Here is a 17,377-nt window from a genome sequence, read left to right on the forward strand (position 1 = left end):
CAGACTTAGCAAAAAGAAAAGAGAAAGGACCCAAATTAATAAAATCATGAATGAAAGAGGAGAGATCACAACCAACACCAAAGAAATACAGACAATTATAAGAACATATTATGAGCAACTATACACCAGCAAATTTGACAATCTGGAAGAAATGGATGCATTCCTAGAGACATATAAACTACCAAACTGAACCAGGAAGAAATAGAAAACCTGAACAGACCCATAACCAGTAAGGAGATTGAAACAGTCATCAAAAAATTTCCAAACAAACAAAAGTCCAGGGCCAGATGGCTTCCCAGAGGAATTCTACCAAACATTTAAAGAAGAACTAATTCCTATTCTCCTGAAACTCTTCCAAAAAATAGAAATGGAAGGAAAACTTCCAAATTCATTTTATGAGGCCAGCATCACCTTGATCCCAAAACCAGACAAGGATCCCATCAAAAAAGAGAACTACAGACCAATATCCTTGATGAACACAGATGCAAAAATTCTCACCAAAATACTAGCCAATAGGATTCAACCGTACATTAAAAGGATTATTCACCACGACCAAGTAGGATTTATTCCAGGGCTGCAAGGTTGGTTCAACATCCGCAAATCAATCAATGTGATACAACACATTAATAAAAGAAAGAGCAAGAACCATATGATACTCTCCATAGATGCGGAAAAAGCATTTGACAAAGTACAGCATCCCTTCCTGATCAAAACTCTTCAAAGTGTAGGGACAGAGGGTACAAACCTCAATATCATCAAAGCCATCTACAAAAAACCCAGAGCAAGTATCATTCTCAATGCAGAAAAACTGAGAGCTTTTCCGCTAAGGTCAGGAACACGGCAGGGATGTCCACCATCACCACTGCTATTCAACAAAGTACTAGAAGTCCTAGCCTCAGCAATCAGACAACAAAAAGAAATAAAAAGGCATGTGAATAGGAAAAGAAGAAGTCAACTCACTCTTTGCAGATGATATGACACTTTATGTGGAAAACCCAAAAGACTCCACTCCAAAACTGCTAGACCTGATACAGGAATTCAGTAAAGTGTCAGGATATAAAATCAATGCACAGAAATCAGTTGCATTTCTATGCACCAACAGCAAGACTGAAGAAAGAGAAATTAAAAAGTCGATCCCATTTGCAATTGCTCTCAAAACCATAAGATACCTAGGAATAAACCTAACCAAAGAGGCAAAGAATCTGTACTCAGAAAACTATAACGTACTCATGAAAGAAATTGAGGAAGACACAAAGAAATGGAAAAACGTTCCATGTTCATAGATTGGAAGAACAAATACTGTGAAAATGTCTATGCTACCTAAAGCAATCTACACATTTAATGCAATCCCTATCAAAATCCATCCATTTTTTTCAAAGAAATGAAACAAATAATCCTAAAATTTTAATGGAATCAGAAAAGACCCTGAATAACCAGAGGAATGTTGAAAAAGAAAACCAAAGTTGGTGGTATCACAATTCCAGACTTTAAGCTCTATTACAAAGCTGTCATCATCAAGACAGTAAGGTACTGGCACAAAAACAGACACATAGATCAACAGAACAGAACAGAGAGCCCAGAAATAGACCCTCACGGTCAAGTAATCTTTGACAAAGCAAGAAAGAATGTCCAATAGAAAGAAGACACTCTCTTCAACAAATGGTGTTGGGAAAATTGGAACAGCCACATGCAGAAGAATGAAACTGGACCATTTCCTTATACCACACACAAAAATAGACTCAAAATGGATGAAAGACCTTAATGTGAGATAGGAATCCATCAAAATCCTTGAGAACACGGGCAGCAACTTCTTCGACCTCAGCCATAGCAACGTCTTCCTAGAAACATCACCAAAGTCAAGGGAAGCAAGGGCAAAAATGAACTATTGGGATTTCATCAAGATCAAAAGCTTTTGCACAGCAAAGGAAACAGTCAACAAAACCAAAAGACAACTGACAGAATGGGAGAAGATATTCACAAATGACATATCAGATAAAGGGCTAATACCCAAAATCTATAGAGAACTTATCAAACTCAACACCCAAAGAACAAATAATCCAATCAAGAAATGAGCAGAGGACATGAACAGATATTTTTGCAAAGAAGACATCCAGGTGGCCAACAGAGAAACAAAAAAGTGCTCAACATCACTCGGCATCAGGGATATACAAATCAAAACCACAATGAGATACCAACTCACACCAGTCAGAATGGCTAAATTAACAAGTCAGGAAACAATAGATGTTGGCAAGGATGTGGAGAAAGAGGAACCCTCCTACACTGTTGGTGGGAATGCAAGCTGGTGCAACCACTCTGGAAAACAGCATGGAGGTTCTTCAAAAAGCTGAAAATAGAGCTACTCTATGACCCAACAATCACACTACTGGGTATTTACCCTAAAAAATACAAATTCTGTGATCCGAAGGGTCACATGTACCCCAATGTTTATAGCAGCAATGTCCACAATAGCCAAACTATGGAAAGAACTATAGATGTGCATCAACAGATGAATAGAAGATGGGATATATATATATATATCTCACATGTGGTATATACACAGATGTGGTATATATATACAATGGAATAGTATGCAGCCTCAAAAGAAATGAAATCTTGCCATTTGCAATGATGTGGATGGAACTAGAGGATATTATGCTGAGCAAAATAAACCACAGAAAGACAATTATCATATGATCTCTCCAATCTGAAGAATTTGAGAGGCAGGGTAGAGGTTTTGGAGGGTAGGGAAAGAAAAAATGAAACAAGATGGCTCAGGATGGGGACAAACCATAAGAGACTTAATTTCACAAAACAAACTGAGGGTTTGTTAGGAAGAGGGTGGTTGGGTTATAGACACTGGGGAGGGTATGTGCTATGGTGAGTGCTATGAAATGTGTAAGCCTGATGATTCATAGACCTATACCCCTGAGGCAAACAAAACATTATATATTAATAAAAATAATCAAAAAAAGAAAAACAAACAAAAAAAAGATGTGGTACTACATTTCACAAAATAGAAGGCTTAAAGTAGTAAACAAATGATGATATGAACTAGAATCACAACTATCAAAGTAAACAAATCTCAAAATACATTATTGAGTAAACAACAACAAAGAAAAGGCAAATTGCAGAAAAATATGTGGAGTTTGCCTCAATTTGTAGAAAGTTCAAAACCAAGCACTGGAAAAGACTGTGATATCACAAAAATAAATTCAGGATAACAGTTACCTCTAGGTGGCAGGATAGGAAATGCAATTGAGAAGAGCTTCAAAAGTACTAAGTATACATTATTCCTTAAGCTACAAAGTATATCCAAGGGTATCAGTTTTATTATTCACTAAACTGTATATATACATTACATATACTTATATATAATGATTTTATAAAAGGTAAGATCAATTTTAAAAGAGTCAGTTGCATTGCCAGTATATTCTTAAATATCTATGAAATATTTGCTGGCAAAAATCTGAAAAAAAAACAAAATTTAACTGATTCTCATTTAAATGTTGTTTTTTTTAATTTTAAGAATAAAAAATTCATTTTAGTTACACTGACAGATTTTCTTAGCAGATGTTGATCTGTCTTCTAAAGAACAGGTTCCTCTTTCTTCCATCAGAATCTAGAAGAAAAACAAAATTTTAACTCCCAAGTATAAATAGTTAATACCTACTCATATCTCCCTTTTAATCTCACCAATTCATTTTACAATACTTTTCCTTTATATTACTTTAGTTCAACAAAGATGATCTTAAAACTACAAAGAAATTTTGCCTGATGAACAGTAAAATAAAATTTTAAATATGTTTTGAAACAGCAAGCAACAGAATAGACACTTGCTAAGAAAACTGATGGAAAGAAAAGGCCTGAGGTAATCTCAATAAATGAAATTCAAAGAGATAGAAATATAAAAGCAATCTGGAGATTTATTCTGTTAAATTGGATAACTTAAGTTGGATATCAGTTTATGTATCTTCAAGTTTCTTAATAAAAGCCCACAAGGTATAAATTTTCTGTAGAACAAAGCACTGGTATTCATTTTTATCAATTTCTATGTAAGTTCTATTTATTTTCTTTTTTTTTTTTTTCTCTTTTTAAAACCCAGAGTGTTTAATTTCCAAGAAGGTAAGGGAGGTGAAGCATCTTTTGTTGTTGATTTCCAACTTAATGAATTATTAGAGAATGTGACTATAAATCTCTTAGACACATCTCAAACTTTATGACTTATTTATTATATTTGCAAATGTATCATGGACTTAGAAAAAACATATATTCTTTGTTGGTAAGACAGAGTGTTTTAATAAAGACAAGAAGGACAAAGGAGAAACTGTCCAGCTGTTCACCAAACTATTTCCCTTTCCTCTTAGGCATACAGCTAGACCACATTTCCTAGCCTCCTTTGGAGTTGGTTTGGACATGTGATTTAAGTTCTGGTCATAGGCAAAAGTGGTGTACACCACTACTACTCCTGGCTCTAAAAATTTTCTCCACAATCCTCTACTTCTGTTTCTCTTCTGCTATCTGATATCAACATACACTATAAATGTGGAAACCACCAGTTAAAGACAGGAAAGCCCCCATCAACTTGGGGTCCTGAATAACTTTATGGAGCAGAGCCTCTTCTCTAACCTCACAATTCACTCATTTAAAAAGTATTCTATATTCAACTCTTAAAACCCTCAAGTCCCAAACTCGCACTACAACACAAAAGTTGAGACAACTAGTTCATAAGTACATAAACCAATACCTATCTCAGATCTGTTTATAGAGGATAAATGATAGAAAAGATCACCCCAAAGAAAAGAAACTAAATTATTCAAAAAATTTCTCCCATACCCCAGGAGAAGAAGCCTTCACAATGTCTGCCAAAAGCTGGATTTCTTAACTAGTATGGATCAGTAACTCCATATTTCCACTTTTCTTGTTTTCTGAATCAGTTTTCTATTGCATTTATATTGTTTTTGCTCTGATACTACATATTTTATGTGATAGGCTTCTAATTTAACACACATCTAAAGGCTTACTAAAATACTCTTCAAAGACTGTAGAGCCCAACAGGCACCATCCTCACACTCCTCCTTCTGCTTTGTTGCAGGTCAAGGGTACTGCCTGGAAACACTCCCAGTGCACACATCTAGAACCCCTACCACCCATGGGATGTCCCTTGATCATCAGCTCTGATAGCCAATGGGGCTTTATGTATGCAAGTCCCACAGGAATTTAACAAACAGAAAAAGAGTTCTTAACCAGATACACATCCAGGGAGCAGTGATGAGGCAGCTGACTGAAATATCCATTTTTCTGTAAAAGAGGCCTATATTAGCTTATCTTCATACCTGTGGCCAAAGGGGCAAGCTTCTAATTAAACACACATCTAGGGGCCACCTGAAATCCTCTCCAGATTTTGTGGAGGCCAGCAGGTACCATCCTCATACTCTCTCTGCCTTCCCCCAGAATTGCTGGTGTCTCCAAGAAAGGAGCTCATACAAACACCCAGCATCCCAGCTTTTGTGACTGCTGCCCTGAGGACATGGTCTTTGATAGCCTGGTTCTGATGGCTAGCAGGGCTTAGGTTCACAGATTCAACAGGATGATAGCAAACAAAGAAACACTTCTTAACTGGCTATCATACCAGGGCTTAGTGCAGAAGGAACAGACAGATGCCCATCTCAAAGTCTGCCATGAAAGAGGTACATCTGCATACTTTAAAAGTTCCCATCTAAGGGTGCGGCTTCCAATCAAACATAATCTGAGTCCTGATTGAGATCCTTCCCATTGGGACACAGGCATGTTTTGACATACCCTCAACTACCAGGAACTACTAAAAATAAAGTAGGCTACTTAGAAAATCACAAAGGTTTACGAGACACCAAGAGATAGGGCAGGGTTGAAACACAGGTTTTATTTCCCACTTAAGGCCCCAACTTCAGGACTAAGAGAGGTGTCTGTTTTATCCAACACAAAGAAACTAACACAGAGTCCAAGCAAATGAAGACACAGAACAATATGTTACAAACAAGAGAACAAGATAAAGCCTTAGAAAAAGACCTCCGTGAAATGAAGATAAGTGATTTTCCAATAAGAGTTCAGAATAACAGTCATAAAAATGCTCTCAATGAGGTCAGAATAATGCAAGAGAATTTCAACAAAGAAACAGAAAATACAAGAAAGTGCCAAATAGAAATCAAAGAGCTGAGGAATATAGTAACTGAACTAAGGAATATAATAAAACTAAGAAATATAATTTCTAAGAACTAAGAACTAAGAAATATAATAAAAGGATTAACAGAAAACTTGATGAAGCCAAAGGAAGGATCAGGAACTCAAAGAAAGGGCAGTGGAATTTCAATCAGAGCAACAACAAAACGGAATTTTTAAAAAGTGACAAGAGCATAAGGGATTTATGTAACAGTATCAAATAAATCAGTATTCATGTTATCAGAGCCCCCAAAGGAAAAGGAGCAGAGACAGAAAACTTACTTGAAATTATGACCAAAAACTTCCCTAACCTGGGGAAGGAAACAGTGTTCCAAATAAGCTGAACCCAAAGAAACCACATCAAGACACATAATTATGTTTTTGTAATTAAATTATAATAAGATCTTTTTTAAAGCAACAAAAGAAAAACAACTCATTATATATAGGTAAACCCCACAAAACTATCATCAGATTTTTCAACAAAAACTTCCAGGCCAGAAGAAAGTGGCATGACATATTCAAAGTGTTGAAAGGAAAAACTACTAATGAAGAGTATTCTACCCAGCAAAGCTGTCCTTGCAAACAGGAGAGATAGTTTCCCAGATAAGTAAAAAGCTAAAGAATTCATCACTAGACTTGGCTTTACAAGAAATGTTAAAGGCATTTATTAAAGCTGAAATAAAAGGTCTCAATTAGTAACAGGAAAACATATGAAAGTATAAACTTACTGGTAAAGGTAAATATATACTAAAATTCAAAATAATGTTGTAAAGGGGGTAGGTTAATCACTTACAAAGCTAATTTGAATGTTAAAGACAAAAGTAATAAAAACAACTACAATAATTTGTTAATAAATACTAAGACCAAAAGAAGTTGTGACATCAAAAACATAACATGTTGGGGGGTAGTAAAATGACAGAGCTTTAGAATGCATTTGACTTTAAGTTTTATATCAAGTTGAAATGTACTGTTATCAATAGAAGTTGTTTTATATAAGCCTCATGGTAACCACAAAGCAAAACCTACAATAAATAAACAAGATGTAAAAAGAAATGAATCTAACACTACAGAAAATCATCAAATAACAAAGGAACAGAGCAAGAGAAGAAACAACAAAGGAATTACACAACAGCCAAGACATGATGAGCCAAATATAAATTAGCCCATCTATTAATAACTTTTTAAAACAAATATAGACTGGGGCGCCTGGGTGGCTCAGTGGGTTAAAGCCTCTGCCTTCGGCTCAGGTAATGATCCCAGAGTCCTGGGATCGAGCCCCGCATCGGGCTCTCTGCTCCGCGGGGAGCCTGCTTCCTCCCCTCTCTCTCTCTGCCTGCCTCTCTGCCTACTTGTGATCTCTCTCTCTCTGTCAAATAAATAAAATCTTAAAAAAAAAAATGGACTAAATAAATTTCTCCCATCAAAAGATAGAGTGGCCAAATGGATTTTTTTTAAAAAATCCATTTATATGCTCTGTTCTAAAGACTCATTTCACACATAAGGACACATACAAACTAAAAGTGAAAGGATGGAAAAAGGTATTTCATGAAAATGGATACCAGAAGAAAACTGGAGTGGGTACAAATAGACAAAACAGACTTTAAAACAAGACTGTAATTAAATAAAGTCATTATCTAATGAAATAGAGATGAATCCAAGAAGATGCAACATTTGAAAATATATAAGACCCCAACATAGGAGTATCTAAATATATAAAGCAAAGATGAACAGACGTAAAGAGAGAAACAGCAATATGATAACAGTTGGGAACTTGAATACCCCCCACTTTCATCAGTGGATAAATCCTCCAGACAGAAAATCAATAAGGAAACATTGGCCTTCAATAACACTTTAAACCAGATGTACTAAACAGATATATACAGAACATTTCATTCAAAAGCAATAGCATATACATTCTTTTCAAGCACATATTGAATATTTTCCATGATATATTATATTTTAGGCCAAAAAACAAGTCAATAAATTTAAGAAGACTAAAATCACATAAGCCATGTTTTCAAACCATAATGATATGAAAATAAAAATTACAAGAGGGAAACTGGAAAATTGATTAGCATATGAAAATTATACAACATGTTCTTAAACAACCAATGGCTGAAAAAAATGATCAAAAAATATTTTTAAGTATCTTGACACAAATAAAAAATGGAAATAACTCTGGAATGCAGCAAAAACAGTTCTAAATGGGAAGTCTGTAGTAATAAGCACCTATATTAAGAAACAAGAAAGATCTCAAACAACCTAACTTTGTACCTCAAGAAACTAATCAACTGAACCTACAGTTAGAAGAAAGTAAATAACAAAGATCAGAGTGGAAATAAACAAGACAGAAACTAAAAAGATAATAGAAAAGATTAATGAAACTAAGAGCTGGTAGTCTGAAAAGATAAAAAAAAATTTACAAACTATTAGCTATACTCTAAAGGGTAAAAAGAGAATTCAAAATCAGAAATCAAAGAGATCTTATAACTGATAACAGAAAAACAGATCATAAGAAACTACTAAGAACAATGATAAACCAACAAACTGAATGACCTAGAAGAAATCAGTAAATCAAACTACCAAGACTGATTCATTAAGAAACTGAAAATATGAATATACCAATTACTAGTAAAGAGATTGAATTAGTAATCAAAAACTTCCCCATAAGCAAAAGTCCAGAACTAATGGCTTCCTGGTGAATTCTATCAAACTACCAAACATTTTAAAAAGAATTACCATCAATCCTTCTCTAAAACTCTTCCAAAAAATAGAGAAAGGAACACTTCCAAACTCATTTTATGAAGACAGCATTATCTTGATACAAAAACCAGAAAAGGACATTATAAGAAAAGAAATTATAGGATAATATCCTTAATGAACATAGATTCAAAAATCTTGAAAATACTAGCAAATCATATTTAACAATACATTAAAAGGATTATACACCATGATTAAGTGGGATTTATTCTAGGATTGTAAAGACAGTTCAACACTGTCTTTATAATCCTTTACAAGGATAAGAATCATATGATCATCTCAAAAAATGCAGAAAAGCATTTGACAAAATTCAACATCCATTCATGATTAAAACTTGCAACAAAAGAGATAGAGGGAATATACCTTGACAGAATAAAAGACATATATGTTCAGCCTATAGCTAACATCACACTATTAAGAGTAAAATGCTCGGGACGCCTGGGTGGCTCAGTTGGTTAAGCAGCTGCCTTCGGCTCAGGTCATGATCCCAGCATCCTGGGATCGAGTCCCGCATCGGGCTCCTTGCTCGGCAGGGAGCCTGCTTCTCCCTCTGCCTCTGCCTGCCACTCTGTCTGCCTGTGCTTGCTCTCTCTCTCTCTCTGACAAATAAATAAACAAAATTTAAAAAAAAAAAAAAAGAGTAAAATGCTCGAAGTTTTTCCTCTAAGATCAGGAATAACACAAGGATGTCTACTCTGGCCACTTTCATTCAACATGATACTAGAAGTCCTAGTTAGAGTAAGCAGGCAAGGGAAGAGAAAAAAAAAAGGCTTCCAAAAAAGAAAGGAACAATTAAAATTACCTTCATTTGCAGATATCATGTTACTATATGTAGAACACCCTAAACATTCCACCAAAAAACTGTTAGATATAATAAATAAATTCAGTAAAGTTGCAGGTTACATAATCAATACACAAAATCAGCTGCATTTCTATACACTAATAATGAGCTATCAGAGAAATTAAGGAAACAATCCCATTTACAATTGCATCAAAAAGGATAAAATACCTAGGAATAAATCTAACCAAAGAGGTAAAAGATCTGTAAACAGAAAACTGTAAGACACTGATGAAAGACACTGAAGACACAAATAACTGGAAAGATAATCTGTGCTCATAAATTGGAAGAATTTATCTTGTTAAAATGTCCACACTACCCAGAGCAGTTCCAAGACAACCCTTATCAAAATTCCAATGATATTTTTCACAGAAATAAGAACAAGTAATCCTAAAGCTTGTACGGTACCATAAAAGACCCTGAATAGCCAAGGCAATCTTGAAAAAGAACAAAGTGAGAAGCTTCACAATCCTTAATTTCAAACAACGTTAGAAAGCTACAATAATCTGGGGCGCCTGGCTGGCTCAGCAGGTTAAGCATCTGCCTTCAGGTCAGGTCATGATCTCGGGGTCCTAGGATCGAGCCTCTCACTAAGTTTCCTGCTCAGCAGGAGAGTCTGCTTCTCCCTCTACCTCTCCCCCCTGTTTGTCCTTGCTCTCTCTCTCAAATAAAAAATCTTAAAAAAAAAAAAAAACAAAACTACGGTAATCAAAACAGTATGGTACTAACATAAAAGCAAGCAAAGACCAATGAAACATAATAGAAAGCCAAGAAGAAAATACACACATAATGGCCAATTAATTTACAACAAAGGAGCCAAAATTGTACAGTAAGGAAGGATAGTCTCTTCAATAAATGGTGCTAGGAAAACTGGTTAGCTATATGCAAAATAATGAAAGTGGGCCACTATCTTACACATACACAAAAATTAACTTAAAATGGAATAAAGACTTGAACATAAGACCCGAAATCATAGAGCTGCTAGAAGAAAATACAAGGGGTAAAGCACCTTGACATTGACCTTTCAGAATGATTTTGTGGATTTGACACCAAAAACAAATGCAACTGAAGTAAAACTAAACAAGTGAGACTACATTAAACTAAAAAACCTCTGCACAGCAAAGGAAACAATCAACACAATGAAAAGGCAACTACAGAATGGGAATAAATATTTGTAAACCATTTATCTGATAATAGTTTAAAATCCAAAATATGTAAAGAATTCCTATAATTCAAAGCAAAATACCAACAATTAAACAGTTGGCAGAGGAACTGAACAGACTTTTACCCAAAGAAGACATACAGATGGTCAACAGGTAAATGAAAAGGTGCTCAATATCATGAATCATCAAGAAAATGCAACTCAATAAAACCCCAATGAGACAGCACCCCACACTTGTTCAAATGGCTAATACCATAAAGACAAGAAGTAACAAGTATTGGCAAGGACGTGGAGAAAAGGAAACCCTTGTGTATTGCTGGTGGGAATGCAAATTGGTCAGCCATTATAGAAAACAGTGTAGAGTATCCTCAAAAATTAAAAACAGAACTACCATATGATCCAAAGAATCCACTTCCAGTAATTTTTCCAAAGGAAATGAAGACAGTAACTCAAAGTGATTATTCTCACTCCCTTGTTCATTGCCATTATTTACTATAGCTAAGACATGGAAATGAACTAAGTGTCCTTAGATGGGAAAATGTATAAAGAAGATGTGGTATACACATGCAATGGAATATTATTCAGCTATATTAAAGAAGGAAACCCTGCCATTTGCAGCAACACGAATGGAACTTGAGGGCATTATGCTACATGAAATTAAGTTAGACAAAGAAAAACAAATACCATATGATCTCACTTACATGTGTAACCTAAAAAAATTAAAATTAAATACAAACTCATAGATTCAAAGAACAGATAGGTGGTTTTCTAGAGGTGGAGTATAGGTTGTCAAAAAATACAAACTTCTAGTTATAACTCCTAGGATGTAATGTACAGCATGGTGACTAAAATTAGTAAATCACTATTATATATTTGAAACTTCCTAAGAGAGTAGATCTTAAAAGTTCTCATCACAAGAAAAACACATTTTTAACTATTGTATGGTAATGGATGTTAACTAGACCTATTCTGGTGATTATTTCACAGTTTATACATATATCAATCATTCTGTTGTACACCTGAAAGCAATAAATTGTTATATATAATTAAATCTTAATAAAAATAATTATTATACTCCTCCAAGACATGTTCTTTCATATTCCCTTCCAAATCCAATAAAAAGATCTTGGACCACCCCTACACTTTCCATTCCCCACTATCTGCCATCAGAGATGGATTTTTGTTTGTTTTCTCTGTGTGCTTCTGTTCTTCATTAATTCTGCCTCAGTAGGAATTACCTGTTCTGATTTTACCCAGCCAGTGGGCAAACCCTACTTTTCTTCTGCTCGTACCTCTTCTTTCTTTCCAGTTCTGACTTCCGTCTTCGTAGCTCTTGCAGAATTTAGGATTTTAGCCAGCGTTCCACTATAGCACAAATTAAAAACCCTATGCCTGGTCTACGCGAAGAAATTCTCATAGCATCAGATTCCCTTCATGCTCCACCATGGGCTTATTTTCTTCTCTGATTTGCTCTAGCCACATTCAAGCTGCCATAAATGTACTCAGAGTTTGTTTTTTCAGTTTTCTAACCTGCTGACAATTCCTTCTTTGAGAGAATATATCTATATTATTATTATTATTATTATTATTATTGTATCTATATTATATTATATATAGAAGTTCTAGGAGTAATAGGACAGCATCTGATATTACTGACCATATTCCCCTCCTTGAAAATCTATTTTTCTTTTGTACCATTCTTCTAGTAGAATTCATCAAATCTAACAATTCATTCTGTCTCTTTTTCTGGCTTCTCTTCTACTGAGTGTCCTCCAACTTTAAATGTTGTGGCTTCTCAGGACTCTTTGCTCTTAGCCTATACATTTTATCCTGGAAATCACATATGTAGACACAAATGTACTCAATTACCATCTATTTACTGAATACTAAAAGCCTCTTCTGACTTCAGGCTCTCTCTATATAAATGGCTATGACACATCTTCATATATCACAGATTTTTCAGAAGACTTCAATTAACCTCAACGTGTCAAAACTTAACTGATATTCTCTTAGAAATCTCTCATTCTGAATTTAAGAAATGCTAGGTAACAAAAATAAATCACAAAATGTATAATGCTTAAACAATTATTTCTTTCTCAGGTAAATAATCTAAAATGAGTTTTCCTAGTCAGTAGGTAATCTTCTTCCATCTAGTGATTTAGATTCAGTCCCTCCTATCTTACGGATGCAAACATTCCTTAGGGCTTCACTACCATCTAGCCCTCACAAGAAGGATACCACAGAGAAGGAATCTCCACTTTTTGTGGTACGTGGAAACAATGCACATCACATCTGATAACGTTCTATTATTGAGCCATATGGCCAAATTTAGATGAATGGATGATTTGGAAAAGTGTTCCTTTCAAAATAACAGCTCTATTCTATAAAAGAGAGCACATAAAATTTGGTGGAGAGTTAACCTTTTCTGCAACCATCTCTCATATTTTCAATCTTGGTGAACGGCATCATCCCAGCAACTACTCATTTACCTAAATCATAAATACAGGTCTTTAATTTTTTTCCTTCTCACTTAACTAATCATCAAGTTATTTCAAATCTAGAACTTCTAAATCTTTGTGATAGCTCTTCCCTGTTTCCATCCTCAATGCCACTCCTCAACTTTTTAATACCCTGATGTTATCATATTCCTCTGCTAAAATTTTTTTAGTGGCTCTGATGATAGGAAATTAAACAATTATATGTCATACAAGGTCTTTTATGACCTGGTCCTTTATAACGTCCAGAATTATCTCTTGCTGTCCCTCAACCCCTTATAATTTATGCAACAGTAGTAGCAATAACAGTAAGTAGAATGAAACAAATTACTTACAGTTTCTAAAAGAAGCTATATTCCTTCACCTCTTAGTTTATATCTATATTGCTCTTTCTTCAAAGGATGATGGCAGTTTGCCCATTTGGTTAACTTACTGACAACCAGATCAAGTTTTCTCCTCTATCACATCTTCCTGAGTGCCCATGAAACTTAAAACTGTCTTTTATTATTTATTATTGAATTGACATAAAAGTTTATATTAGCTTTGGGTATACAACATACTGATTTAATCATTCTACACATTACTCAATGCTCACTATAACTACAGTTACCATCTGCTATCATACATTATTACAATATTACTGGCAATAGTTCCTAAGCTATACTTTCCATTTCCATGACTTATTTTATATCTTATTTATTTTATAATCCTCTTCACCTATTTTGCCCATGCCCCACCAACCTTCCCTCTGGCAACCACCAGTTTGTTCTCTGTATTTAACTGTTCTCTGTATTGTTCTCTGTATTTAGTTTGTTCTCTGTCTTGGTTTATTGTTTGCTCATTCATTTTATTTTTTACATTCCACATATAAGTGAAATCATATGGTATTTGTTTTCCTCTGATTTATTTTATTTGCCACAATACTCTCTAGGTGCATCCATATTGTCACAAATGGCAAGATCTCATTCTTTTTTATGGCTGAGTAACACTCTACTGTTTGTGTGTGTGTGCGTGTGTGTGTGTGTGTGTGCATACTCACACATATATACATACACATACCACAATTTCTTATTCATTCATCAACTGAGCATTTGGGTTCCTTCCATATCTTGGCCACTGCATATAATGTTGCAGTAAAGATTGGGATGCATATACCTTTTCAAATTAGTATTTCTGTTTTTAAGAAATTTTGTTTTTAGATTTATTTATTTGATAGAATGAATGAGAAAGAGAGCATGAGTAGGGGCATAGGCAGAGGGAGAAGCAGGCTCCCCACTGTACAGGGAGCCCTATGTGGGGCTCGATCCCAGGACCCCAGGATCATGACCTGAGCCGAAGACAGCTGCTTAACTGACTGAGCCACCCAGGTGCCCCATATTTCTGTTTTTGGGGGGTAAATACCCAGTAATGGAATTATTGGATTGTACGATATTTCTATTTTTACTTTATTAAGTTCAATACTAATTTCCATAGTGGTTGCACCAATTTTTATTCCTACCAACATGCTGGTGCCTGACCTTTTCACAAGCATACCAAAAAGGAGTCATTTAGAGGCCCCTATCCTTAATTATAAACAGCAGCCTTTTCAATTTTGGCTGTATTTTGCTCAGAGCACATGACAGAATGTGTGAGTAAACCAAACAGACAGCTAAATGACTATTTGGATGAATTTGATTTGTATTTTATGAAACTACATTCTCTAGAAAGCAGTAAAAAGTCGACCTTGGGCACCAGAAGAATCCCAAGTACTGAGTAAATCAAAGAATATAAGTTTGTAATTCAAGTTAATCTTTCAATAGCTAAAACTGAAGGGCAGGAACTCTCATAGGCAACTTTTAAATTTCTGCAGTTGAGGAATCAAGGGCAGATAACCAGAAGTTTTGCAAATATTGTTCAAGAAAAGATAGAGAATGTATTTCCAATATAAAAAATTGAAATTAATCCTCCACATCCTCCTCAATACTTGTTATTTCTTGTCTTTTGTATACTGGCCATTCTGACTGGTATGAAGTACTATCTCATTGTGGTTCTGATTTGCATTTCCCTGATGATTAGTGACATTGAGGATTTTTTTATGTGTTTGTTTTCATGTGGGTTTTTTTTTTCATCTGTTTGTCTTCATTGGAAAAATGTCCATCCGGGTCTTCTGTTCATTTTTTAACCAGATTATTTGCTTGCTTGGGGCTGAGTTGTATCAGTTCTTTATACATTTGGGGCATTCACGTCTTACTGGATATATATAATTTATAAATATTTTCTCCTGCTAAGTAGGTTGCCCTTTAATTTTGTTGGTGATTTCCTTTGCTGTGCAAAAGCCTTTTATTTTGGTGTATTTTAGTTCATTTTCACTTTTGTTTCCCTTGCCTGAGGAAACACAGCCATAAGCATGTTGCTAAGGCTGAGAAGAACAAAACTGAAGGTATCACAATCCCAGATTTCCAGATAGACTACAAAGCTACCGTAATCAAAACACTATGGTGCTGGCACAAAACCAGACACATAGATCAATGGAACAGTATAGAAAGCCACAGAAATAAACCCACATCTATATGTCAATTAACCTACAACAAAGCAGGTAAGAATATAGAATGGGGAAGAGTCTTTCCAAAAAATGATATTTGGAAAACTGGACCGCTACGTGCAAAAAAATAAAAACAGACCATTTTTCTACCATACATAAAAATGAATTCAAAATGGATTAAAGACCCAAATCTAAGAACGGAAACCATAAACTCCTAAAAGAAAACTTAGAAGTGTCTACTAAGTTTTAACTGCCTTTTGTAAAAACCCCAATTGGAGCAACTGTATCTAAATGCACTAGGTTTTTTTTTTCAGTATAGCTACTAGACTATAACTTCTGAAAGATAGGTTCCATGTCCTTTTATCTCTGTACCTTTCATCATCTTGTGCATAATAGAATCTAAGTATCAGAAGAACAAAAACTTTTGTTATTTTACCACTGTGGCCACAGTGTCCACCTATCGTATAAAAGACACTCATTAAATTATATTAAATGCATTCATAATATGCTGTCAATGCATATTTATTGAAGACAAAAATAGAAAACAGTGTAGTAGAAAATATAGTATCAAATAAGACTCTGAAGCAGCGCCTGGGTGGCTCAGTCCGTTGAGCATCAGACTCTTGATTTCTGCTCAGAATCTTGGGCTCAAGCCCTGCATTGGGCTTCCTGATCAGTGGGGAGTCTGCTTGTCCCTCTACCTCTGTACCTCCCTCTGCTCTCTCTCTCGCTCTAAAATAAATTATAAAATAATAAAATTTAAAAAAATATTAAGAGTCTGAATCTTTGAGTATGTTAGCTTGAACAAGTCATTTCATCTCTGTAAATTAGAGTCTCTTTTGCACTGAAGATCTTTCAGAATCAGGCTCTTATAGGTTAGGAATGAAGTACATAAAGCTCTTGGCACAAAACCTGGACTGTTCTAACAATCACGCACCCTTATTATGAGCAGCAGTTATAACTTACATAACCAATGTTTATAGCTCTTTCAGTATTCTTAAACATATAACAATGTTGACCATAGCACACTGAAACCTAAATGCTTTCATCTTGGAAGAAATTTTATAGGACTTACAAAAAGAATTTTTAAAATATCTAGATTGACTCACAAAACAAACAGAGTTGCCAGGGGGAGGGGGGGAAGGAGAGAGTGGTGGGGTTATGGACATTAGGGAAGGTATGTGCTGTGGTGAGTACTGTGAAGTGTATAAACCTGGTGATTCACAAACCTGTACCCCTGGGGCTAATAATACATTATATGTTAATAAAAAAATTTAAAAATTTTTAAAAATCTGGATTGGTTTGTCTTAAAGCATATTACAGGTTCGCAAAGGTGTTAATTTTATTTCTAAATCCAAGCTAGAATTTCCCCAGAATAAAAAAAAAAAAGTATTAATCTCAGAGGA

At 34.9% G+C, this 17,377-nt stretch overlaps 1 protein-coding gene across 1 annotated transcript in view; it reads right to left on the reverse strand.

The window, feature by feature from the left end:
• Positions 1-17,377, reverse strand: part of LOC111161334 (chromosome unknown C12orf40 homolog) — a 65,758-nt gene that overhangs the window by 8,429 nt on the left and 39,952 nt on the right. Inside the window, exon 10 of the mRNA XM_022524932.1 lies at positions 3,556-3,619. Coding sequence (XP_022380640.1) covers positions 3,556-3,619 — 64 coding nt within the window. The remainder of the gene's footprint in view (positions 1-3,555; positions 3,620-17,377) is intronic.

Source organism: Enhydra lutris, unplaced genomic scaffold, assembly GCF_002288905.1.
Source record: "Enhydra lutris kenyoni isolate GAN:26980312 unplaced genomic scaffold, ASM228890v2 scaffoldscaffold84, whole genome shotgun sequence".
NCBI classification, from domain to species: domain Eukaryota; kingdom Metazoa; phylum Chordata; class Mammalia; order Carnivora; family Mustelidae; genus Enhydra; species Enhydra lutris.